A 27447-nucleotide genomic window follows, 5' to 3' on the forward strand; every position below is an offset into this window, starting at 1 on the left:
CTAACAAAAACCTACAGAAGCCAACCAAAACCACCCCAAAAACCATCAAGACAACAGAACATTCTGCTCATTAAGAATTCTTGTGCCCAAAGGCTGAAAAATCATCACACGATGTGCCCGTTTGTTATATGGTTCTCATTTCTCCACTGCACAGATACCTTGCACGTTTTCATCACAACACCAGCTAAGTGTCAAACTGAGCAGCATGACTTCACGTGGAAGGGGGGGGGGTAACTTCTGACAACCCAACAACAGTAGAAGCCTACATACATTTCACTTTCAAACTCATTGGAAAAGAAAACCTCCTGAAGACAGAACTGATGTTACTGCTGCCAGTGTCTCTGAGCTGCTCATAACAGAACTGAGATAGGGAGAAACAGGAAAAAAAAAACCCCAAACCTTAAACCACAAACAATGAAGAAACAGGAATACTTGACATAAAGCTGATGAAGGAATATGGCTCTCTCCCCTACTCCTAAGCATATAAACCAGCTCTTCTGACAAAACAGTAAGCTTGTAGCAGATCAAGAATACAAGAAACAAACCTGGAGCCCTAAATTAAAGGCATCAATACTGGTCTAGTGCCTAATTCGTAAAAGTCAGAATATTAACTAGAAAAAAAGAACCAAACAACACAACCTCTGCCCAACACAAAATCAGTCTTGATGGGAAACATTATAATATCCTAAAAAAGATACATTCAAAAGAATTAATCTTTAACAGAAATTCCAACCATTCTCTTTCAAGTTTGAAAGGTTTTGTTTTAATAAAAATGTTAAAAAAGCAATGAAAACATCTTGTAACTTAATATGGAAAATTAGTAGTAAGTCAGTTGTTAATGGACTGGAGGTCATCACAGTATAGAAAATAAGTCAAAGTCTAGTTCCTTATCCTTTGGAAAGTGGCCTTTTTCCTTTTATCTAATTGCCATCATAGGAAGTGGAGGCTGGGGGTAGAAAACAACTCTGTTTTGTGTAGTAAAATGAAAGCAGCCGCTCCCAGGAACTTTGTACTCTCAAACTACTGAAGGGACACAGATTAGGGGACAGGGCAGCTGACAAGTGCTCATACAGTATTTGTGAATCAGTTTCACCTTTTAATGCACCAATTCAAACATAAGAACTTAGTATTAAATATGTATTTCACTAATTCAGGTCAAATTATCAGATAAATTTGTAACTACAGACAAATTTTTATCCACATATATTACCCACTACCAGAGCCTGAGGCTTACCTATATATAAACAATGAAACTTACTTGGGAACATATGCATGCATATCCATGGGTAATTTCAAGAGTTCAGATTAAAGAATGCTTTAGAGCTTTACTACCTAAAGAAGATTAGTCTGTGTAATATAGAAAGTTTAGTTTAGAAACAGAATTTTTACTTGTCAGAAACAGGTACTGTTGCAAAGTGAAAAATTTCTGAAACCCAATAGCAAATTTACACCAGATTAGTGTTTCAGCAAATGAAGTTCCTTGCAAAGTCAACTGTATTAAAGTTACACAAACCTAATAATGTGCTTGTAATTTATATATAAAAAAAGACAACGCAAGATTGGGTTTTCAGCAATCTTAATACGTTTTCAAAGTCCATAGTTGAATCCATATATTCCTCCCTTAAGCTATTATTTGAACTGACACATGCTTAAGTTTTTAATCTTTCACAAGTCTACCACTGCTGCTCATTCTGAAGATCTACGCCGGTATGCGGGTCGCAGCTTCCTCTTCCGCATCAGCTCTGTTCGCATTTATTTCTGCCAGCGTTCGACCGAACCGAGTCCACTCATCACTGCGAGGAACGGCGATTTGCTGTTGAGAGAGAACGTGACTTAAACACACTGATAACCAAAACCAGCTCGTTTTGAACAGCACGTGCTTCATGTTCAGAAGAGGTTCTGAAAGAAAAGCTTACCTTTATTTAATGCAACTTTTAAGATAGGCTGAACATCAAAAGCTTTACTGAAAGAAATACAGGATTCTCACGTTCTGCTTAAGTACGTAACGGCACTGCCACGAGCCTGCGTGCTAGGTCTCCTCCGAGACTGCCTCCAAAGGGCAATACTAATGCCACAGCCTCCTCCAATCGGTTACATGCTACTGCAGCACACATACTTGCAGTAACAACAGCTTCCCTGTGCGAACCAAGTTAAGGCTGTTTCACTGCAAAGTTCATTTGTTCGATACTTTCCAAGCTATGGTCAGAATTCAGATGTGCCACAGTTAGAGAAAAATCTCTACAAACAAACCCATTGATTCTTTCATCATCTTTCACCAGCCATACAGTAATGTTTTTACTTTTTCATTGCCTGCCAGATAGCATACTAAAAAGTTACGCAAGAATGCCTGAAATACACACAAAAAGGAAACATTAGTTTGATGATAAAAAATAAACCTTATTCTTTTAATCATGGGAAAAAAGTTAAAAGCAAGATGCTAAAGAAAAGTGAAAGAAACTCGAGCATTTTGTAATGTGCTTTGCACACTACATGGTATACGTACCTCTCCCACATCATATATAACTATTTGTCCCTCTGAATCACCTACAGCAATCTCTCTCCCAGAATGTGTCCATCTCACACGGTTCAGAGCAGGATTGCCCTCCACAGTAACGCTTGCAGTTGGCACCTGTATCCATTTAAAACACACTGTTAAAAATGCATGAGGATTCCATAAGCCACAGATTACAGAACACACCTAGTCCCTCAGTGCTGCATCCAGGGAAACACCCAACATTTCAACAGATGCCAAGTACACAGATCTCAGACTCTCAGAGGCCTTAAGCTGTCACCAGTGACATGGCCAAAACACCATCTTCTGTCCCTTGGCTGGAGTACAAACATCCTCTATCAAGAGGCACATCTGCACTGGTCATGAGACAGGAGGCACAGGCATGCATTCAGTCAGGCAGCAAGGAGAAGCCCTGGGATCTCAGCAAAGATTATGACAGCAGGCAGGGGTGAGATAGCTGCTTTGGCAGGTCAGTGCTGTCCAAGGCTAGAGCTGGGTAATTCCAATTTGATTCCATGGGCTGGCATGCGGCCCTACAAAACCGCTTGCTCTTCTATATGCATCTTTAAGAAGATGAAATTTAAGTACCAGATATCTGTCAAGTTCTTGCTCTCACCTACCTCCAACAAATTTAAGTGTCAGAAAAGATTTACTCTATAATTAATTTTATAACTTGCACCACAAAACCCAAACATTCACTTCTCTAAGTTTAGAAACAAATTACAATTTCACTGCAGCATTACTGCGGCAATAGTAACAGGGGAATAGGAACAACAGTGGTGTGGGTAAGAGATTTGATAGCCAACATATAGAAACTATAGGAACTGCAGAATAATTAAGAACAACAACAAAACCAAACCAAAATGCTTTTTTTCTGAAGCATAAAAACACTTCTTCAGCTATGTTTGATGGTTATCCTGACTGTCTCACCTCAGTATCACTGTTGAGATTCCACAGGTCAAGCCTACCCATCCCATCCACACAAGCAAACAAGGCAGGGTGAGTTGGAGACCACATCACATCATAAACATAATCTGAATTGTCTTCAAAGGAGTAGAGAGGTTTGTTATTCTGAAAAAAGCAAAGACAACAATGCAATACTCAAGCTCTGCACTTCAAAATTATAAAGCTAGAAGGCAAAGCAAACTACACAATAGCTGAAAAGCATTATCAGCAATAGCTCAAAAAAGCATTCATGTTTTGACTAACTTTTAAAAATGCCTCTCTAAAGAGAAGCAAAAAATTAATGCTATTATTAAAGGGATGCCTTTCAAAGCATGCAGCCTTTTTGCTGGCTGCAAGCCAATATTGTAAGAGATTGTACATTTAAAGCATTAAGAATCTTGTAAATCGAGCCAGTGATAATTCAGTGACAGCACTTCAGACTGTTACTGGCAGATTCGAACTCTGCTTTCTCTGCTTAGCATTCTTTGGGGCATCAGACTAATACAGAAAGGTAATTCTGGCAATGGAAATTGGATAGATACATCAGTTGTGATCCTCACTCGAGTTTAACTGACATCACTTCTGGTGCTGTCCCTTAGTCCTCCACAAAATTGTAGCAAAACATTTGTTTTATGCATAATACGAAGTAACTGTTTTTACAAGATGATTTACATTTGATTCCACTGTAATACTTGATAATAAAGGGCAAAAGGATGAACAGAATGGATCAGAAATATACAAATGATGTACAGTCTGAAAGCTAAGTTTATGTTGTTAACTGCAGTTCTTCATCAGCCGTCTCATCTTCGCAGGACTGCTGCTAGGGAACCTGAAGTTTCTTAAGTTGCTTACATTATAGCACCCCCTTGTGTCAAGGACTACGAAGAAAACTGCCAAACTATTTGGTTAAGTTACCTTAGTTGTCCAAAGCTTTACTGTCCAGTCAAAAGAAGAGGTGACAAAAAGATGTGAGAAGTCTACAGGTCCAACTGCTGCATGGCAGTTGATACCTGTGATTGGTCCCTGGTGTCCTTCAAACATCTCACTGATTCCAGCTTTGCTGTTTTAGAATATATAACCAAGGTTAATTTATTTGGAAACTGTACATCTGCAGACCGAGACAGCGCTGAAATACAACTTAAATATAGCCACAAAGAGATTTTGCTTCTTTGTATGGATGTCACTCCACTGCATAAGGCTTCATCACAACAGGATCACAGAAGACCAGGCTTGAATACAGACCTTAACTTCAACATCCATTTTCTACTAGCCTTAAATGCCAAAACGTACCACAGGGAGAAAAGACTCATTCAGCAGGTAGCAGTCCACACATTTCATGACACTGTTCTCCAAGCAATAGCTAAAACTTCTGTTCATAAAAAGAACAAAATCCACTCCTCAGGAATGAGCACAAAACTCCCACTGACTCAAGAGAAGTTGTCTTATGGACACAGGGTTCAGACATAAAACAGTAACAATATATCCCTAATAGCCTCCTCTCAGGAGCCATGAAAAAGGGGGGAACAGATGGGAAGGATGTTACACAGAAGTGATACAATTTTGGGTATTTTGGAACCAAAAAGCTGTGCAGCAAGGATGAGGTGTATTTGAGATGAAAACGGGACACTCCATTATAGATAAGAAAGCAATTGATAAGATACAGTCAGACAATTTCAGAATAGATTGAACAGCAGGAGAAAAGCTGGCCAATTTGAGATTTGTGCGTGATGGTACTGTACAATTATCTACAGAACCAATACAAAGTTTGGATGTTCTGCTACAATTCAAATGAATAAAACCTCGGTGACCTCATGAACACAAACAACTCTTAATCACTGAAGGCAGTACTAATTCAGTATTCCAAATTCTTCCGGTTTTAATGAAGCTCCTACTCGAGAAAAAGCACATACTGGAATTCATATACAGCTATTCTGAACTCCTTCAAGACAAGCAAATAAATATGCACTATAAATAATTTCCGCGGTGTAAAGCATGCGGGGACACATCCTTTATTTTTATTTCCTTTGAATAATTAAAGTTTATATTCACCTGCCATGACGGCATGCAGTGTACACTGAGCCTTCTTCACTGCCAACAACAAAGTTGTTGACATCTCCAATAGGGAAGGACATGCAGGTAACAGCCACAGCCTTGGACTGCTTGTGAACCAGCTCCATGCTATCCTATAATGAAAATATTAGGAGCTTACTTTAAAAAAAAAAAATCTGAAATATTAAAATCTACAAAATAATTTAGATTCCTCAATATGAGATTTAAAGAAAAAAAATTTTACTTGTAGAGAATTGGGCAGGAGTAGAAAGTTATTTCTTGTGTTAGTGGTGAACACGATTTTAACAAGTGCAACAAAAACATACAAAAGGATCAGCAGACAATATTTGATTCCACTGCTCTGGAAATAAATACTTATCAAGCTACCTTAAGTATAACTCTGTGTTGGGAAAATGTTTATTAATACTTTTTAGATTCATTAAGTTTTAAAAAAAATATTAATCTGGAATATATACGACAGATATCCAAAGTTACCTTACCTGTGGTTGTGAAAGCATGTCCAGACTCCAAGCGCATATTTTGCCATCAGTTGAGATACTAATCAAATTATGAGCATTCTGGGTCCCAACAACATTTACACAGTACACTGGGTGCTAAAAAATGTAAAGTACTATCAGAAAAAAGAACTTCCAAATGACAACCAATGCTGGTATAATTAATATACAGTAAAATATACAACTTTGCCATCTAACAAAGCATAAAGGATTGATCACAGTATGGTAAGAAGAATACTCCCCTATAAAACCCAAACTTGTTTTCTGACACTGATTTTTATCAATAGCCTGGTTCCTCAGCGATAGCATTGGCAAAATATGGACATAAACATTTAAGCATTATCAATCAAGCGCACTGGATGGAGTTTCCTAGAGGTTAAATACATCTCGGCAGGGAACAGTCCTTGAAGATATTTCAACCCCTACCGTGTGAGCAGCAGCTGAAAGTGGAGTTCTCTGCACTGGGGTTCTCTTATTGCTGCGATTATCCCATAGCACTATTTGGCCTGAGTACGTGCCACCAACCACCAGATTGGGATGAAATTTTGCAAATGTAGCTGACATCACTGCTGACTGAAAGGAAAAAAAAACACCAAATTACACAAAAAGTCATTATCATTCAACAACACTATGTCCAAAACTAACGAAAATGGGACAAAATATCAGAGTAAGCTCTTTGCCTAGATTTATTGATACACTATTTCACCGTTCAATTACTTAATGATTCACAAACCCTTTGTGAACCTCTAGCCTTTTAACTTGTAGTTCTAAAATCAAGTTTTCCTCCTCTATTCTTTCATATGTATATATTTGTATTCTTCCTAGCATAATTTAACAAGGGAAGGCCCAGTAATGCAAAAGATTTTGATAACATGTTGCCACATTCTGTGGTCATTTTCTTAGAGAATGTACAAATCTGTTTTGATACAAAAAAGTTACTTTTGCAAACTGGGCTTTGACAGTAACCTCAACAACAGATTAAATTTTGATTCAACTGTCATCTTCCAGAATTACAGTATTTTGAAAACAAAGCAGCTATCCCAGGCTTGGCATAATGGAAGGTATTTGCATGTTTTTGTCTTTCAGGAAACTGCTAGAAAACTTCCATCTGCCTTTTTCTTGACACACGTTTCTAGTTTTCATCCTTGCTCCATCTCCTGAGGCCATCTTCATTTTATTCAGTGAACTAAGCTCTGTTAGTATACAATCCCACTCAACCCCTTTTCATACAAACCTCCTGTGTGGTTCAACTGTTACACAAGAAGGTTGGTCTGTTTTTAAATACATTAAAATAAGGAAATGTGTTCTCAAACAAGACTGAATTCTGAATGTCAGCAGTTCTGACTGATGTCAGAAATTCTGAAACAATGTTTCTAAACTGAAATCTCTAGCTATCAATATTTGTTTGCAAATACATGTGGTTAAAAGTGAATGCCAGCCCAGTGAAATCATTATGTTCACAAGCATAAAGGAGGTACTTGTCCACGTTCATCAACGTAAAATCTTAAGCCTCCCATGACGGAATCATACCTGGCAGTGAAAGACATACTCTGGGGTAGTTTTCTTGTACTTCATATTCCATACAAGGGCCACCCCATCAGGCTCATGAGGTGCATCTTCATTGTTGTTGTAAGAGGCTACAAGTAATTCTGGGTACTGTACAAAAAGTGAAAAAGACTCAAAGTAAGCAAGATGATTAGCTAATGGTCCAGACAATCCTAGAATTTGTTTTCTTTGAGCAAAGTAGGGTTAAAAAACCCACCAAAACCCAAAGGCCTCTGTACTCAATACATGATGAATATGAAATTCAGTTACAACTAATTGTTTCCAACTCGGCTCAGAACAGCACTAACACACACATTACAGTCTTGTTTCATCTTCCATGGGAACTTACTTTTAAATGTAAAACCCAGTACTTTTGAGTGAATTTTTTTTCTTTAAACAATATGCCAGAGATTTTCTTCACAATACAAAATTTTTTGCTGCTTTTCACAAAAGATTAAGAGCTCTGTTTACCTTTTGGAAACTATGGACTATGTAAGGAACAAATCTAGAAATACAGCCAGCATCGATTACTTATAGAAGGGTCAAGCACATAGACCTAGAAGAGTTTAGTAAGGTAACTGCTTAATGTAAGCATTATTTTTTACCTGAGATGACCAGTCCAAACAACTGACAACACGATGCTTTGACCAACGTTCATCAAAAAATTGCCTATTTAAGGACAGCTTTGCTCCTGCTTGAATCTCTCTATAAAGGCAAATAGCAGATATTAATCTTAGATCACTTTTTCAATTACAAGAACTCCACATTCACAGTAAAGTATTCAGCATTCACATTACCCTTCTTTGTCTTCTAAGTCTCTTCCACTGTAGTCAAAGAAAATGTTGATTTGTTCAGAAAGGGCTCTTTCCACAATCCTTGTGGAGTGGTCAAAGAAACTTAAAAATTCTTCAGAATGCAAAATTTGTTGTTTTTCCTCTTCCGTAAGTTCATGAGGGGCAGCTGGAAAAGAATTATACATATATTCTCTGGACTGTATATATTCGCCAGTTCTTTCCAAGAAGGAAAACCAGAGTATTTTTCATGATGTTGGAAAATTTCTTTCCCAACATCCACAGATTTTAAATACATTTTTACATTTTCTATTTTGCTAGCTGACTGTTAAACTGTAAATCAAATTAACTTCAACTTAATGCAAAGAAGTTAAAAATTTATTGATGCCTTTCTTTACAGCAGACTCAGAATGTCTTGAGGTGAACTGTACCTTCTTCCTCCTCCTCTTTTTTTAATGTTTTTTCTTCCTCGGGTTCAACTGACAGTTTTGGTGCAACTACATCATCTTCATCTTCCTCATCTAGGGAGAAACATTATGGTGAGACTATCAATGTTTTTGAAGAGGAACACTTAAGATTCCATATGAATCTCAAATATGCTGATGCAAACTGGTCCCATTTAGCTTAAAATTGTTATCCTGGGGACTACATTTTACAAATATAACATTATTTCAAACCAGAAGATCATCACAACGCTGTCTACCCCTGGATTTTAGTTGCACTAAATGATGTAGTTCTATAAGCTGGAAAAAGGCAAAAGAAAATGCAAAGAATCTAGGGTGGAAATCTCTTATAAGCATTTATGATTCCACACAAACCTATGTGGTAGATGCATGTTCTGTGTAACATACTGACACATTAATGCTGCAGACCAAGAAAAATCAAATGTCTAAAATAGTCTACAGAGCAGCTGCTTACTTGTGATCTGAAACCATCAGAGTCTAATGGGTCTTCACATGGCATGAAGATGGCTTACATTAGCTTTCAGGTTGCTATTCTGAGAGTCAAATTTTGCTAAAGATAATAGCAGGGAGATTTTTTTTTCCTGTCATTCTAAATGCAAGTCTCATTATCTGTACCATGTTTGGCAATGAGAACTTTACAGGAAAGCACGTTTTCCCTAATTGCAATGAATAGCATAAAATGTTAATGTTCAGGAGTACTGACAAGGTTTACGGCACTTCCTGCACTTCTACATTTTTCTTCTTTGAATACTGTAAACCAGAAAATAACTTTAAATTACTTAGCATTGCAGCATACGCATTACCTGGTGTTTCTTTATTCACCTTCTAGAATAAGCTTCTGGAAAGACTGTTTTTATTGATTAAACAGCTATGTCATCTGTTTATAAGGGAACGGCAGGCGACATCACAAGTAATGAGACAGTCAATTCAACAGGCAGTAGACTTGTTTGTTGCAGCCATCTCTCTGACCCATGTTCAAAGTTATCTAACAACAAAAAAATGGAAAAAAATCTACATGCACACACACAAAAAGAGAAAAGAGGAAGGGAAAAAAAAAAAAAAAAAAAAAGGTGGTCAAGGGATGGGAACCAGCTGCCAAACCATGGTCCCAGCAGCCAGGCCAGCTGACTAGATCGCAACAACCAGATGGTACTGCTAGGATTGTCTTTCTGCTAGAAGGTGGCAATGGGATGGCACAACATTTTTCTGCCTCACTGCTTCCAATCATGTCTTTCCCCAATGGCAAGCCTGTGCAATTACCAGCACTCCAGGAGGTCTACAGACAAGCCTTTACCCTGCAAACAAAATACAGCTTGTAGGCCATACCAGCTGCCAAACCACACACAGTGATAGGTTTAAAGAGGTCTGAAAATCTTTCTAACGCCATAGTATAGGCAATAAAAATATAACTGTACCTGCAGGAAAGAAAGCTTTAAATGACACCGTATAATGCACACAATAATACAAACTCCAACTTAATCAAAATGATAATGACGTATGCCAATCCTATGTGACTTGAAATTGAGCGATTTTTACGTTCTGACAAGTTTACAGAACTAGGATAAATGGCATGAATGATTTCAATATATGCTCATACTTTTGAACCAAACGGTGAAGGTTAAAATCTTTCCTTTCAAGGGCCTCAATCAGCCACAAAGGAAAACAGTAATCACTGTCTTTTCAGCCAGCCCAACCGCATTTGTCAGCCCTTTCTCCATCAATGCAGCCAGAGCAATCAACCTGCCAAACATTCAGAATGGAAAAACAATCTGAAAATACAGGGTATAATGCACCTGCCAGTGAAAATGGCCATTTCAAGAAAAGCTAGTGATCTCAGTGACCCTGCTGAGGAGGCGGTGGTGCAAAGGGGAAAGAACCGTAAAAGAATTCTTAGTGATCTCCACTCTCTTGCACATTGACACTTCCTTACAAAGCATGCCAATTACAGCTTTTGTGCTATTTAAAAAAAAAAAAAAAAAAAAGCTTTTTTGGGCAAAATAATCGCGCAGAGAAACAGAAAGATACTGCTCCTTTTTAGATGGATTCACACGTACAGCAGAGTAGTAATCTGAAAACTGTAATACTTGTAGCAATTCTAAAGAATGGAATTCTTAAATCACTAGAGGTATGATCACTGATTAATTAAAAAATGTAATATGAGTTAATACACATCATTTTGAGAACAAATACAGAACCCCATATTCACATTACAGCCACTTGGATAAAAATCCTCCCCTCTCATGTGCTCTGCCAATCAATCTTGCAGACTTAAAGGATGCCTTCAAATTTAGAAATTTACTTTTGTGTCACCCTGGATACATTATTCTAGCTTTGAAAGTCCCAATTAGAAATTTCAACCCAAACTCCATTAGTCATACTACACTGATTCTAAGTACCATTTTCAGTGACAGGAGTCAAATTCTTGTCAAATGCAGATGGTCAACCCCTTAGTGCTAAGTGACCTTCTAATCTACATATTTTATTCAAAAGATCATATAGTTGATTGCTCCTGCCTTTTAATGTTTGAAACATAAATGGCATGTATTATACAGAGCTCTAAATTCCTTCGTAGTACTTTCATTGCATATAGCCAGCTGATATTACTGCATTTAAATGCAGGATACAGCACTCATTTTAATATTCTCAAAGTACCAGACTTGAAATGGAACATCTTATCTCACTGTGATCTATCTGTAACTACATAAATCTCACACCTTCTCTCTAAACAAAAGTCATATGCAAACTCTCATTAAGGAATCTGGAGGAAAAAACAACAAACAAGACTACAACAGAAAAAAAAAAAATCTCCACACAGAACTTCTTGACCTCATTATCCAAAACCAGGATGCTTTCTTACCTGAAATTGGGATGCTTTCTCACAGAAGTTTACAAACAAAACAGGCAGCATAGAGATACTGGACAACAAGAGAGATGAAATTTTTGTTTTAATTGCTTCTCCTGTCTCTTATCTTGAAGCTATATAATAACAGGCCAGGTGCTGGTATTTGCAAGGATAATGCAAATATTACCTGGCAAACACTGAAAGATTTGCCATACTATTTCTGAAAACATTCCTCATCTAGTAAGTCAAGAACCCATGATAAAGCAGTATACTGAATTTATTTCAAGTCAGCTACGTAAATTTGGAAACCTTAAAGGCACTGCCTGACTTCATCCTCCTTAGTAATTACTGACTGTACCTACTGGCATTTTACAACACTTCAGTTGTCAGTATACCAAATGCAATTCTGCATTTAAAAAAAAAAAAACAGGCTTGAAAAAAAAGACTTAGGAAAGTCATAGGGCCATGAAAAGGAAATGAGACTCTATGTCACATCAACATATTGTTGAATATTCATTCTAATATGCTAAAGTATTAAACTCCATGTTATTTCTGACAGGCAAACAGAATCTAAGGTTACAACTGAATAGTTAGATTACATAAAAATAGCATCTACTTTAACAGAGACAAATTTGTCAATAAATGCTAAAAACAGGTTTAATGAAACACTGAATTTTTACTTTGAGTTAACATCAAAACTGTGATGCGCTTTGACAAGACAGAAAAACGGTGCTGTAAATTAAGTCTGCACCTAGCAATAACACTATAGTGAAGTTCCAGTTGTCTGAGTAATCTGTTGCTGGAGAGTAGTTAATCAAAGTTAAATCATGTGTGAAATGGGTGGCTTTTGTTAAGTGGAATGCCTTCATATCAAGTTTTCCCATCTATATTGCACTATACATTTAAGGCATGTACAGAACAACACAAATATAGAAGGGCCCCTTATTTCTTTTTAAACTATTAAAATGTAAAAATGTTACATTGGCTGTAACAGCATCCAAGAAGCCAATCCTATAAACCAAATTGTTAATAATCTGTGTAAGTTAGAATTAGAAGGACAAAAATGCTTTTTATTTTAATTCTGTGCGTTAAAGACTTTATCAGAAAATAATTCCTCAGATTGTGGAGCTAATGCAATCACACTTCCGCAGTTTGTTGTGATTGCACATACACAATATTGGACAGCAGCACTAAATAACAGCTAACCTGTTAGCCCAGGAAAAACCTCCATTTTAATAGCTGAGCAGAATCATATTCCACTCTATGCCTGCCTTTCTCTGGATTAGCTACTTCAGAGACTTGTAACACTTACTTATTGGGCATATTGGTAGCTAATTTCTTTCCGTGAGAATTTTAACAGTATGTTAGCTAATCACAAAGGAAGAGATCAGACAATGTAGTAGAGAGCAGTGCAGCAAGAAGTACAGATAATTAAGAAAGAACAAAACAACCGAGTACCAACGATTACAGTAGTCTCCGTGGTGGCCAACATGGAGCCTACAGAACATTAAGACACATACCAGAGCGCACATGTGAATTGCATCTCTGTTGTGGAAACTGCTTCTGTCTGATAGAAAGAAATGAGCTTATGAAGACAAGACCATCTCAAATGTATTTTCAGAAAGTAGATCCGAAATCTGCTGCCTAAAAGAGCAAACCAAATAGAGGCTAAATGCCCTTAATAACCTGCTGATCACGCTAACTAAAAAACATGTCCACCAAAACTGGACAATAAGGGAAGCAGGCAGCGGTATCATGGCAGGTGAGAAATGGATTTAGATAGCAGTAAAGGGGATTACAGAACAAGGATGCTGGGGAGGGGGGCAGCCTAAACACAAGATGCTCATATTATGGTGACAGAAGTTAACAGTGTAGTCATGGCCACATTATAAAAAGAATCATTCTTCCTTAAACAGGCAGTTTCTCAAATACTTCTAGTCATAATAAACAAACATACTAGTTCTGCAATAAAATAATGGAAATTGTGAGAACTGTTTTAAGAGCTAGTCATTGTAAGAGAATGACAAGGCCATCTACTGTTTTGGGTACAACACTTCAAAGGGTTGAGGGTGAAGAAACATGGAAAAGTCCTAATTCCAGCAGTGATACTTTCTGTCCTAGCATAAATAGGCTACAGTACCACTAGCACTGAGGTCACGTTCTAGCTCTCGCATCTAAGGCTGCATGCAAACTGGACAGTCTTCCATTAATACCTGCATTAAGAAGTTATCATCCATGCACTGTAAGAGCCTTTTTGACTGAACATGCCTAGGTGTGTGGGCTTCCCAACAAATATCAGGGTGACTGAAGTCACCCATGAGTACCAAGAAGTGCGTTCTAAAGGCTACCTCCCAATTGTCAGCAGAAGGCCTCATGAACAACTGCTTCTTGATTTGGTGGTCTATAGCAGACTCCCACAACAGTTTCACCCCCATTTGCATATCCCTTTATCCTTACCCACAAGCTTTCAACCTGTTCCGCCTACCCCCCCAAACAGAACTCAATACATTCAGTTGCTCGTGCACACAAAGAGCAACACCACTGCCTCGCCTTGTTGGTCAGTCTTTCCCGAAACAGTGTACAGCCATCCATGGCAACATTCCAGTCATGGGAGCTGTCCCACCATGTTTCAGGGATTGCAGTGATATCATAGTCATGCAACCTAGTGCAGACCTCCAACTCCTCCTGCTTATTCCCCATATTCTGTGCACTGGTATATAAGCATTTCAGGGAGGCAGTTAACCCACCAGTTTTCACTCTTGCTATCTGAACATTCCTGGACACTACCATGGTTACTAACTTCTAAGTGAGCCCTGCATTATCATTGTCCACCTTGAGTAGGGCAGTAGACTAAAGGCTGCCCTTAGGCACATCTCTTATGAGCCTGGTGTTATCCCCTTCCCCCTTAGAAGCTAGTTTAAAGCCCTGTCAATGAGCCCTGCCAACTCCAGTGCGAGGACCCTTCTTCCCCTTGGAGACAGGTGTGCTCCATCTTTTGCCAGCAGACCAGGTGCCATGTAAACTTCCCCATGATTAAAGAACCCAAAATTCCAACAGTGGCACCAGTCTCTGAGCCACATGTTAATCAGATGTGTTTTCCACCCACTCTCAGTGTTTTTCCCTTCCACTTAGGGATTACTGAAAACACCACCTGAGCACCTGGGCCTTTGACTAGTCACCTCAGTGCCTTGAAGTCCTTTCTGAGTGCCTTTGGACTTCTCTGTACAACCTCATCATTACCTGCCTGGATAACTAACAATGGGTAATAATCAGAGGGCTGCACCAGAGAAGTGACTTTCCTTTTAATATCTCTAACCCAAGCCTCAGCAAGGCAGCAGACCTCCCTGTGAGATGGGTCTGGTCGACAATTTAACTGTTTGTTACACTGAATATAGAACTTGCATCTCCAAAGGCCAACCTTAGGTTGAAGACATAAAATGTCCCCTATGTAACTGTCATTTTGTTTGTTACCATAAATACTTCCATGACAATAATATAATTAACTGATAATTGTGGCATAGAGAAGTAGAGCTTTTTTGTTTGGTTTGGGATATTTTTTGTTTTGCTTTGGGATTTTATTGTTATTGGTTTTGTTTTGTGACAGCAGGGATCAAAAGCAAAACCAATTAGTGTTAGCACAATTCAACCGACAGGACCAAACAGACCTAAACCTGAAGAATGACTGCCCAGTGTATCTAATGTATGTGCTTTTACTTTCCTTTGTTCAAAAGCGCAGCTCCAACAGTATTTTTAAATCTCAAGATATGATAATTAAGAAAGGTCCAGTGTGAATAGTGGAGCTAACCTAGTTAAGGCACAAGGGAGCTTGTATGTTGGTTGTAAGGATACACAGCCTTCAAGTAACTTGTGTATTCACTTTTAAACATCATAAATGCAAGATATATCCCACTTTCATTTATTAGTTGTCAGCTAATTAAACTAATGTCTGATCTGAACACCGGTCTCAACACAGCAGATAATACCATGTGTTAGTAATAGGACTGATATTAAACAAGATGCAGAATGACAGTTACACTCTTAAGACAGACCTATATGAATTTAATAATAAAATTTCTATCAATTATCTGACAGATCATCATTCATTCTACCTCATTAAGTTTCAAGATCACAAGTGCTGGTTCTAATTCAGTCAGTCATTGTTATTAAAATAAAAAAAGAAAGATAACTTTAGTAGAAACAAGTTAATCACTCACCTTCCTTTGGCTGAGTCAGAACAGGTGTTTGCGTCTCCTTTGTATATGTAACAATTTCTCGAGGAGGAAAGTCAACTTGTGTAATTTTGGCCATTCCAAGTTTAACAGGTCCACGTCTAAATAAAATTTAAAAAAAAAAAAAAAAAACACACAGAAAAAAACCAACTTTATTAATTACTTCACATTTTTCGCTAGAATAATACCCAAAGTCATCATGTCACAGCACTGCTTACTCAAACTTAAATCAAGTGGAAACTTAACTTTGAAAAAGTCACGTGATTATGACTAACATTTTATTATAATTGCTATTTATTATCAGCAGCTATTTATACATCTTCAACAAAAATAAACAATGTGCAAATACATATAGATTACAGAGCAAAACTTTAAATCATTCTTTGTGGTTGACTAAGGTACTGCTACATATATGACATATCTCCATTTTCAGTGGGATCATGTGATTCATATTTGCACAGCAATGTTTCTACGATTTTAAAGCTTAAAAACCAGCTTAGTTATTCTGAAGGAAAAAGCATTCCCTAGTCCTTTTAACTTTGCTGCCCTTTTCTTCTACCTCTAAGATACTATTTAGAATGCAGAACTGCAAGTCTTATCTGAAAGTCACACACCAACAGTTGATTTATCCATAATACATTATTCCACAATATGATACTGAAAACTTCTGAGCTTTCTGACTTTGGCTTACAGAAGATCCTATAGAGACAGATACAGCTAGTATCAAACTACAATGCACAGTGTACTTGCAAAAAAAACACACAACATTAATGCGGTCATTGTAACTTCCTATAAAAGCTGATTTCAGGAGGTGTTGTAGTAATGCTACAATGATCCCAAACCAATTTACCTATATCAAATTCAGTTTCTTATTACCACCCCTCTCCTAAGATAAAAGCGAAAGGAAAAGTAACCCCTTTTGAAAAGTTCTGGTGGGCAGATTCATAATAATCACCCATATTGTGCTAGAAGAATTAAGTGCTTATAATGTGCTACAGCTTTTCTAAACTTATTTATAAGAAAAGATAGGCATCATTCTGGTTTTAAATAGTTATTCTAAGCTTTTTAGTTCAAAGAAACAACTTTTTAAAGTTAACATTTTGCCAATGAAAAACTCAAAGAAAAACATGAATAATAAGTAGGTTTTGTTATTAGAAATAAGCATCTTATGTATATTAATTTTTTTTTTAATCCTCTTTTAAGCAAAGTGCACAAAGTCTAGGGATAGTGAATTTCTGTTACTTACAGAACAGTCTCTTAAAATTAAGTCTTAAAGAGAAAAATAAGCTCTTCTACTTATTATCCATAAGAACATGAAAGAGGGAATATAAGAAATCTATGCAATACCCCAGATCGGAATCAGAGTGGAGCTGAAGAACTGATGGATCAGTATCCCAATGCAGCGTCCTGATACCCCAGGTTGAACAACCATGCAGCATTAGCAAAAAAGGCCAGAGATTAGTGAAGCAAATACACACTACGAAATGCTAGAGTTACAGTAAGCTTATCGTTATTTCATTGTTCACAAGCAACAAAGCAATGTAACATTAGTTAAGGGAAACCCAGCAAACATTCAGTACAATAACAGATGTGGTACATACAAAAGTTAAAAAGCAAATGCAGAATTCAGCACTATTAGGGAAGAATTAAATTATTTTAAAGACTGAAGTTAAAGATCTGCAAACAAATGTAGCCTTTATGAGAGGGAAATAAACATTTTAAATACTGACAAGAACCATTAAAAACTTCAAATTCCTTTTAAAATCTGTTCAGATTTGTTCATGTCATATGAAGACAGGTTTGTTAATGCAACGCAATCTTGCCCAGAGCAGTAAATATGTGGAGGAAAGTGTCATATTGGTAAAGGAATGAATCAACACATAAGCCTTTTGATAGAGGGGCAAAAATGCATTTCCACTGGGACAGAGAACTGCTCAAGTTTCCCAGATGTGACATCGCAGTAATTACGGGTTAAGCACTGCCTTGGGCTTATAAGTGTCATCTGATTGAGAGCCAACTCCCATTTAAGATATTTAAATCTCTTAGAAATAGTGGGCTTTATATTAATAACACATTTCAAAGTCATGTGGAGTAATGAACAAAAGAGATCCATTTCAAGTCATTTTCGTATCAGAAGAAATGTGATGGGGAAAATAAATCTTCCCCCTCTCCATTTTTAGCCTTCATCCATTCTCCACAAATTTTCACTTAGTCTGCTGCCTGCTATCAGGCTCAAGCAGAGTTTTAAAACAAGTTTGTAACAGAGATTAAGAGATGAATATGCCAAGTTTTCCTGAAGTTCTGAGATACTATTTTTTTTTACATGTTTTATAACCAAAAACGGTAATATTTTACTATGATAAGTTAATAAAAGGTAATTTTTCATTTTCATCCTATACAGGGTAATGTTCTTATAAACCAGGTGCAAAATCCTAAAGGTAAAGTTGATTTCAAAGATATATAGCAATGCCATAAAAACTCATCAATATGGGCATCATGCACTACTATGTTGTTGTAGAAAGTATGCATTAGAAGAATAATTATTCAGTTAAGAATTACAAATCCACTGTCTTCATATTTACTAAATCATTCAACATAACTGTTACTGCATCCAGAGCAATGCAAAATGCGGCTAAGCCCCCCTCCCCAACCTTCCTGTTGTGTCTGCAAAGAATGACTTATCTACAGATCCAAATGCTGCATTATCACAGCACTTGTCAAACGTTTTCTCAACTTTTTCAATCCCACTTGAGGGGAACTTATGGAAAGGACAACACATTTAAAATGCTCCAACTTTTGTGCCTGCTTAAGACGTAGTCCTTACTGCAGTTGCCTTCCTGCTTTCAAAGCATTCTTTTAACCTTCAGCAGTTGCTTCAGTGGTACCAGGGACAGTGTGCCTTTTAAAATAGCTCAGGTCAGCAAGCAGTACAGGATATACAGTTCCCAGAGAGACTCTTTTAAAATAAAGATAACATTCTGAGATAAAATTCACTTATTATATGTATACCAAAATGATGTAAAATACTGTTCCTTTTGCTTTCCATATGTTTGTTTTGCCTTAAGGTAAATTAATTTATCAACAAGTTTCAGGGATCAGAAGTTCCTATTCTTCCACATATGTCCGATCTTCTCTGAAACCAGGCATATTCATAACACTTCCTGTATTTCCAAAATGTATTTTTGGCATTTAGACTAATTCTGTGAAGCATCTGCCTAACCTAAAACAACTGATTCATTTCCAGTCTTGAATTTATACTCTCAACAGACAAAGAGAGAGAAAGAACAAACAGGGACCAAAACTCTTTACTGATGAAAATGAAGCAGGATGGAAGTACCAGGAAGAATACAGCCTGAACACTGCTCTGCTGATTACTAAATAATAGCACTGGCAAGATTCAGCATCACAGAGGATAAAAGTCAAAGTCAGCAGAGGTTATCTTTGTACAGTTGCAGCATGATCAGAGAACAATGGCCACAGATTAAAAGAAGTAGTAAAACAATTAAAATAATACACTAATATGAAAGTGTTTATTTTAAGATTATCAAAAGCACAGTGGAACAACTTGGGCTTTCTAACGCATCTCATAGTCATATGAAAGTCACCTGTGAAATGTCAGGTATAATGCTAAGGGATACCACACAGTCCCACTTTTCCCATTAACTTTCAGGTTCAAGTGTATGTGTACATGAGGAATGCTGCACAAACCTGTGCCAACACACCAGGAGACAGACATCTCCTTACTGGGGGAGGGAAAGAATGTTTTATGGTAGTCAGAGCATAAGCAGGGAGATTCTAACAGTGATGATATACAGCCTTCGATTTAGCTCTAGATTCACATCTCCGTGCCCTCAAGACCACAATCTTTTTATGCTTCCACATCTATGAAGTTGTCAAGAGCCAGACTTTGTTTTAAAGTTTACAAATACATGGAGCTATAGAGGCTTGGGAGACTTTTCTCAAGGCTCCATAAGAAACATATGCATAGAACATTATGTTACTGTGGCCAAGGAACAGACAGAGAGCACAGTACACCTATGAGCTGGAGATAAATTCAGTACAAAACATGGTGCTCCATTACAGGTGTGTGGCCTACACATTGTTTCATATTTAATTTAAAGTATGTATGAATAGAAATATTTTTTTTAAAGTAAATTTTTTTTTTCCTTCTAGACAGTGAATTAAACTACAAAATGACAATGTAATAAGCCATAACCACCCATCTCAAATAATTTAAAATTTCCTTGTTACTCAGTTAAGGAACAATTACATTCCTTCTGTATTAGCATGGCAGGTGAACTTCAATTGCATAGTGAATAAGCTGTGCACACAAACTGAGATCACGCCTGGGCACCGTTAAAAAAGAAAAAGTTTGGGTTCTTATCTGTTGCCTGATGTATGCTCTGTTTTAACTTAATAATTGCTACTTTAGAAACAGGGGCCTTGTAATGTTTCTTCAAAATCTTGAATATGTTCAGATTAAGACTGTATATAGTTATGGATGCATAATCCACACACAAGACATTACTGAAGTCTTTTAAAAACCTTTCAAAGCAGTGCATTCAGTCTGCCTCCAAAACAACTACTCATATCAGCACAAAAGTAACTGATAACTGCTTTAGTAACTATGCTTTAACTAAGCTCCATCCACAAAGCATACTCAGTCAATTTTATGTGCAAGAATTTAATTTGCTGAGAAACTATAAGTTACCAAAAATAATTTGGTACATACTGCTCTTAGGCACAGACTATGTATGGGAAACAGTAGGAGTACCCTTTGAAAGTGGTATTTCCCACCTTATCACCCATACATTGCCACTCTGAATTCCTAGTTTAACAGAAACATTTATCTGACTCTTTCTAGAGCAGCATTTCTCAAACTGACACACAGGAAAAAAATGTCAAGTAGATGTGGCAAGTACTGGAACTGAAGAAAACCTGTGCCTGTACTAACATTGTACTATGCTTTGGCCAAATAAAAGAAACTGCAGATGGCAATAGTCGTGTTACAGCGATGGCTGCAAAGTGAAATAACAAGAAATATTAACCCAAGTAAGGGGAAAAAAAAATTTAAAGGCCAAGTTTGTAGACAGCATCTTTTATGAGATCAACTAGAATAGAGGGAAAAAGGAAATAGCCTATCATCCATATACACACCCTCCTTTGGGAAAAGCTTGTAAGAGCCTAGGAGTTGGACTCTTCCAGTCTCCTATCATCTTGAGACATTAATGCTTACAAGAACATTACCACAAGACATTCAAACTAACTTTTCTTTAAACGTGCAAGTTTAAACAACTCCACGTTAATGTTGGCAATTTCAAATTAGGAAGTGTGGTTACATTTCAAATTTGAAGGTACTTCTGTAGAACAGTCACTGTTCACAGATTCACTAACATTGTAACCTCATGTTATTATATTATAATCAAGCAATTAACCTTGATTTCTTCTCAAGCTTAATTGTTCAGAATACAAGTATTAAGCAAAGGAATATGACAAGGAAAGTGACATACCTAGATCCAACAGCACCATCACCAGAGTCCTGGCTTCCAGCCTCACTTGGCGTACTCACAGATTTGGAAGACGGAGAGGTAGGAGGAGGGACTAAATAGTGAAACAGACAGGTATCCGCTGTTACTACTCGCAGAGGGTGCACAGCTTAGGATGTTTTCAAATTAATTTAACATGAAGTATTAAAAAAAATGTGATGGCAAACAAAAAATACATGGATGAAAATGAACAGTAAAAAGAGAGGGGAAAAGAATGTTAACAACTCATGCTGGACTTTCATGCAATTGTTTGGCATTTACGCACCTGGAGCAGAGAAAAAGACATGGAGAGAAAGACATTTAAGAGAAAATGAACTGAAAATGTGTTTTAAAACCAAACTTCTGACAAATGATGGCATCAATTTTCAAAAGGGTCATTTCCACTTAATCATGTTGCTTAAATATAACAAAAAGATAGTCCACTGAAGCACAGACCAAAAAAAAGTGGCTTTGTCACACAGCATACTGCTGTGTTGTTGTTGGTTTTTTTTTTTTTTTTTTTTTTTTCTAGTTTGAACTAAATCAACACAAATTGTGCATATCGCAACACAGTTTGTGTTGAGTTTTGGGGAATTTGTGTTTCCCTTCTTTTTACTTGACAAACAATCTAGTACTGTTATATTGAAACTTCTCCTTAAAAGTCAGTGTGTGTTCAGCATGTAGATGAAGATTGCAATTACCAGTTAAAAAGCAACATGTTTTCTTTGGAACTGATATGTAATAATGAATGATATCATGCAATCTGATACAAACGCAAAGCTATTTTGATATTTCTTTCAACTTTTCTTTTTAAAAATAGTGAAACATTTAATGAAACTTAGGTTTGTGGTTAAGAACCAGTGTTCAAGGTCCTTATATGCTTAATTTTTCAGCAATACCTAAAACAGTCACAGAACACATGCACTCCTTAACAACTCTTAAAAAGAACTTGTAACCAACCGAATACATGTTATGAATATAAATTGCTAGCCACTCTGCCAGGGGTTAGGCAAGAGGCAATTCTGAATTTATATCTCCAACATTTCTAGAGAATCTCCTGAATTCTGAAGGATGTTTCCATCCCATCCCAAAACAGAGACATGACTGATTGACAAAAATTCTACCTTAAATTTATAAAAAGCACAGTGAGTACTTAAATTTATCAAAAATTCTCCTATAGAAGAGACATTTGTATTGGCCTAGAGTAATGCATCAAATTCATACATACTCTTACACTTTATACATATATCTATATAAATATGGGCATGTATATACACATTCCTCCAGTCATCACTGCCATCTACTGGATCATTTATACTAAAGGAAGTGCCCATAGGCATTTACACTCCTACATTACTTCTGTGTTATCAGAAACTATGGCATGTTGATGTCACCCTGTCTTTATCTGAAAAGATGACATCAGGAACATATCTCCTTACCATCTAGAAAAGTCATTCAGCTTGATCCTGCAGTAAGCCCAGCCATGAGCCTCCAGCAGCTCAGTTTTGATGCCACAGTGCCCTCTTGTGGGGTAAACTGTTTTAAGACCAGCACTCTTACTAAAAGACTAGAACACCTTAAAATTCCACCTACCTCAAAAGAGAATGAAACTAACACCTTGAAAGTTATTTTGGTTCTCTAACTTCAGAGTTCCTTATAAAACGAGTATGGTAGATCTCAAAAGCACATTTTCATTGTTAAGTTCCCTTCCCCTGTAAGAGAGATGCCTCTCTTGCAGCTAACAGGACAGGAATTGCTTTAGGGATTTTTAGTACAATTTTCCATAAAGGAATCTAATCTTAAGCTATCCACCTACACTGACAATGTGAGCTCAAGCTAGCTGCACATCATGGTCACCGAGTCAGCTTCAGTTCAGGTGCACGATGGCCAGTGGCTGTGCTATCAGTCCTACTTTGCCAGCATTCAGCCAGCAGAGCCAGCTCAGGCCTCAGGTGTGCTGCTGCAAAGGAGAGAGTAGGGCATTTTAGTTTCATTTAGGGTCTAAAGCAGACCTGGCTATCTTGAAAGGGAACAGAATGAACTCCCTGTGAATCTGTGACCATTGGTGTGGTTAAGTAGATGCTCAGTGGAATCAAACAAAACACTCACAGGGCTGTGCCCTGGTCTAACAGAACAACAGCTCAAAGAGCTTTTCACAAACAGCTACCCTGTGCCTATGCAATGACTTGCTTTGAGGACTGACTACCCTATGGTTTTGAGATTCTCTCTCACAAATTTAAAACCACAACCACTACCACCACATTCATTTTTGCAAGAATCATCAGCTGCCTTAGCAAAACCTCACACGAGAAATCACTGAACTATTAGCCTGCCAAATAAAATCTCTAGTAGGTAAGAAGCAATTACTTAAAACTGTACACTAGTGCTAACACAGCCCAGTCTCTAAACTGCAAGACCAGTACAAACTACTAAAACTGGCTGCTGAGGCTGCTGGAATGAGAGCAGCTATAAAGACATTTATTTCACATTCTCTTTTGAACACAGGAGGAGTGTGCAAAAACAATTATAGAGTCACAGATATGTTACATCAGTAGCAAATATTTGCTTGCAAACCCAGCTGAAAAAGACCCTCACCATTGAGTCAAACTGAAAAAAAAAAAGCTTGTAAAATCCTTAGGTTTCAGAGCTAGAGAATAAAAAGCAGAGTTGAATTGTCACATTCTTTGACTTCATCCTCTTACTGGACATGGCTATGTAAAGGGAAAAAACAGCAATAACCAACATCCTAACCCATCCAAGAGTGGCACAGATGTGAATCGACATCCTGGGTAGTTAAAAATCGTATTTAGCCTTGCCACTACTCCATCAAAGCCAGTCAGGTATTTGAGATAAGGAAAATTAAGGCATAAAAGACGCAAAAAGGAAACAAGCCAACTCTGAACAAAATATTATAATTAAAATCAGGCATTACAAAAAAAAAAAAAGGAAAATAAAGACAGTGGAACAAAATGCAGGGAAAATAGGGAAAAAAATATGTAAAATATATTTATTTTAACTAAAAGTCTCCAAATAATCCACTATGCGCAAAACTTTTATAACAAATAATACTAGTAATGTGTACTGAAACCGACCACTTGGCATTTATAGTAGAGATCATGCAGGACAAAAAAGTGCTAAAATCAGACACATAGACCCCAAAAAACAGCAGCCAAAGAATTTTCATGCCAGTTACACGAACATCACAATCCTAACAAAGCCAAACAAAATCCTCACCACCACAAAAAAACAAACCAACCCCACAGCCCCAAAAAACCAAACCCAAGCATAAAAAATCCAAACATTTATCTCAAGCTAATATTAACATTCCTACCAACAGGAGACTCAGGTGTCAACCCCATACTCTGAAGTAATGCTTCAGCTTCTCTTCTCTTCTTTTCAAGGTCAGATTCTTCTTGTACAGGAAGAACTTCTTTCTTCTGATCAGTCTAAAAATAATTAAATAATTAAGTTATAGCATTTAGTAGGTATTAAAAATGGTTTCATCTGTTTTTTGAGACCTTATAGATTTTTGTGTTACTGAAATCTATCATCATATAGGTTAGATATTTGACTTTAATAATTCTGATAGTATCTCTGTAGATAATGTAAACAACAGATAGGAATCACAAAATTTTGTACCTTTGGTACTGTTTTTAAAAGACATATATAATAGCCAGGAAGTGTATTCATTTGTAAAAATGATAGACACTCCATAAGACCAAGAATTTTTTTTTTTTTTTTTTTTTTTTTTTTTTTACACAAATGCTAAGCACTGTAAAATACAAAGACTGAAAAAAAGGATTATGTACCTGTATATAGAAGTATTTTGAAGACAGTCATGTTGTTCCCAATTTGAAATTACAATAACTGTGTCAAAGAAAACTCTAAAGGGTTAGAAAGACAGTAAGAGACACGCCTCTTTGGGTGTATCATGACACTTGGACAGATAGAGCACATGGCTGAAGTACATAGCAATTAAGAAAATGTGTAAGATATAAAAGCAATGATTGTCTCTGTGCATTTTGATCTATTCTTTAAAACAAAAACATTGACACACTGCTCAGCAAGAAAGCTTATTTTGGACCTCCAGTTTCACAAAAAAAAAAAAAATGGGAAATCTTAAAAAGCTTTGCAGTAACTTGGAGTTTACAGGGCATTTAAGTTGTTTTATTTAAATTATCATCTTCTAGATTTCATAGAAAAAAAAATTAGACCCCTATCCCTATATTTAGAAATAAAGCAGTCTCTGCTGTGAAAGATGCTGAACACTCTGTATCCTTCCACACTCATTTAAATGCTCATTTAGTTATTAGAAATTTAACTCCTGGCTTAAGGTGTTCACAGCTCAGTCATTGGCCAGCAACTATTTTTGTAAATATCAATTATATAAATGCAAGTCTTTAATAGAAGCAGAAAAATCTAGACCAAGCTATTTTAGCCCTATGCTATGACTAATGACTGCACGTTATGTTTCTAACTTACTGCACAATTCCATTAAAAAAAAGGAATTCACAAATTTTAAGGCAAGTTCTCAACTGATAAGCTACTGCATCACATGCAGAATCTTAGATACAGGCAATACTTCATTACAAGACCATCAGAACAATCTGAGATGCTTCCTTCTTTGCACAAACTGTGTAGCTGGCAGCTGCCCAGTCTTCTGTCATATGCTCATTTAGAAAACCTACAAGATCATAACCAAAACACAGAAGTCTTGAAAAAGGAGTCAAGGAGGAGAACAATGTCACACATTGTTTGTACGATAATACCAACAGCCAAATAATTCATATGGACATCCTCAGAACTGCACTTCAGAAATGAGCTCTCTAAATATCCCAGCAGAGCTTTTGTGCAGTACTTCACAGGGATCTGGATTGCGCACAAGCAGTTTTAGAAATCCAAACTTTATGCAGGTGTAGGATTTTAAAAAATAAATTAAAATCTAACTTACCATATGGATAATTCTAAAGAAAACAATAGGTGTTTCCTCTTATCAGAAAACAGAAGTGCTAAATTTGCATCAGTAACCACCCATTAAACAGATACTCCACGAATAATATGCAGGAATTGACTGAGTGAACCTATCCTTAAACTTTGGGCATATTACATATGCAATAGGCAAATTTCAAGAAGAAAAATGATTTCTTACTTCTTTTTTCTTTCTTTCTTCCTCCTTTCTTTTCTTCTCCTCTCTGATTTGAGCTAATCGTTGCTTCTTGCGCTCCAACTCAGCCTTCAGTTCACTTTTGTCAGACATGGCTGAAACTGATCAACAGAAACAATATGGTTTGCTTTTGGGGGTTTGATTTGCTGGCGCTTATTGTTTTTTAAGTTAGCAGCTTGCCTTTAAGTAAGCTATCATTAAAGGAACTACCCTAGGTTACTAAAACCAGAACTGTGAGAAGTCCTAATAATTAAAAAAGACCCCAAAAAAATCATACCCCTATTTCCATATTTCTTTCACATGCTCAATACTGAAAGGATTGATTTAAAACAGAAAGAAGTACGACATGGTGACATTATCCATTCCTAAGGTAGTTCTGGTTTTCTTTGCAGGAACAATTTTAAAAGAAATGTTAGGCACCAAAGATGGGGCTGTCTGATCTTCCCATAAGATTCTGTGCAGCTACAGAGCCAGCTATGAGACTGAAAACTGTAAGGAGGGTGCCAACACAATGTCTATCTCTTCACTACAACAGTTTAATATTGGGACACTATAACTTAGGCAAGCTATATATATATACTTATACATACAGTTGTAGAATCCAAAATACAGATTTATTAAAAGATTTAGTAGCACTGCTGTAAATTGCAAGGCAAAGTAAGACAAGTGTGATGGTAAAAAAAGCCCTGTAAAATATTCAATTTTTTTCTTATTCTTCCTTATCAGTTTTTTCCTTCAGATTTTTTCTACACTGCTAAAAAATTGGTGAATCTTTAAAGAAAAAAATCCACAGAAAGTTCTGCTACATAACTCACTCAATTAACAAAAAAGTCAACAACAACAACAAAAAACACACACACACACAA

General features: G+C 36.8%; 1 protein-coding gene across 5 annotated transcripts; it reads right to left on the reverse strand.

The window, feature by feature from the left end:
- Positions 1–1063: 1063 nt before the first annotated feature.
- Positions 1064–26677, reverse strand: LOC103769350 (cytoplasmic dynein 1 intermediate chain 2). Of its 5 annotated transcripts, none has more exons than XM_008936541.1 (16): positions 26567–26674; positions 24749–24863; positions 21403–21493; positions 17240–17299; positions 15878–15993; positions 8789–8878; positions 8364–8526; positions 8172–8271; positions 7552–7677; positions 6448–6594; positions 6007–6120; positions 5507–5640; positions 4373–4517; positions 3443–3583; positions 2504–2629; positions 1372–1813 (listed from the first exon to the last, which is right to left on the reverse strand). In XM_008936541.1, exons 1-16 carry the CDS (start codon positions 26672–26674, stop codon positions 1700–1702), a joined length of 1890 nt encoding a protein of 629 aa, XP_008934789.1. In that variant the 3' UTR covers positions 1372–1699. The 5 variants fall into 5 exon arrangements, with proteins under 5 accessions (XP_008934791.1, XP_008934789.1, XP_008934788.1 ...); XM_008936540.1 differs by having other exon boundaries at positions 21403–21526; XM_008936539.1 differs by having other exon boundaries at positions 21403–21547.
- Positions 26678–27447: the final 770 nt, after the last annotated feature.

This window comes from Merops nubicus, unplaced genomic scaffold, assembly GCF_000691845.1.
Source record: "Merops nubicus isolate BGI_N331 unplaced genomic scaffold, ASM69184v1 scaffold11533, whole genome shotgun sequence".
Lineage (NCBI taxonomy): Eukaryota > Metazoa > Chordata > Aves > Coraciiformes > Meropidae > Merops > Merops nubicus.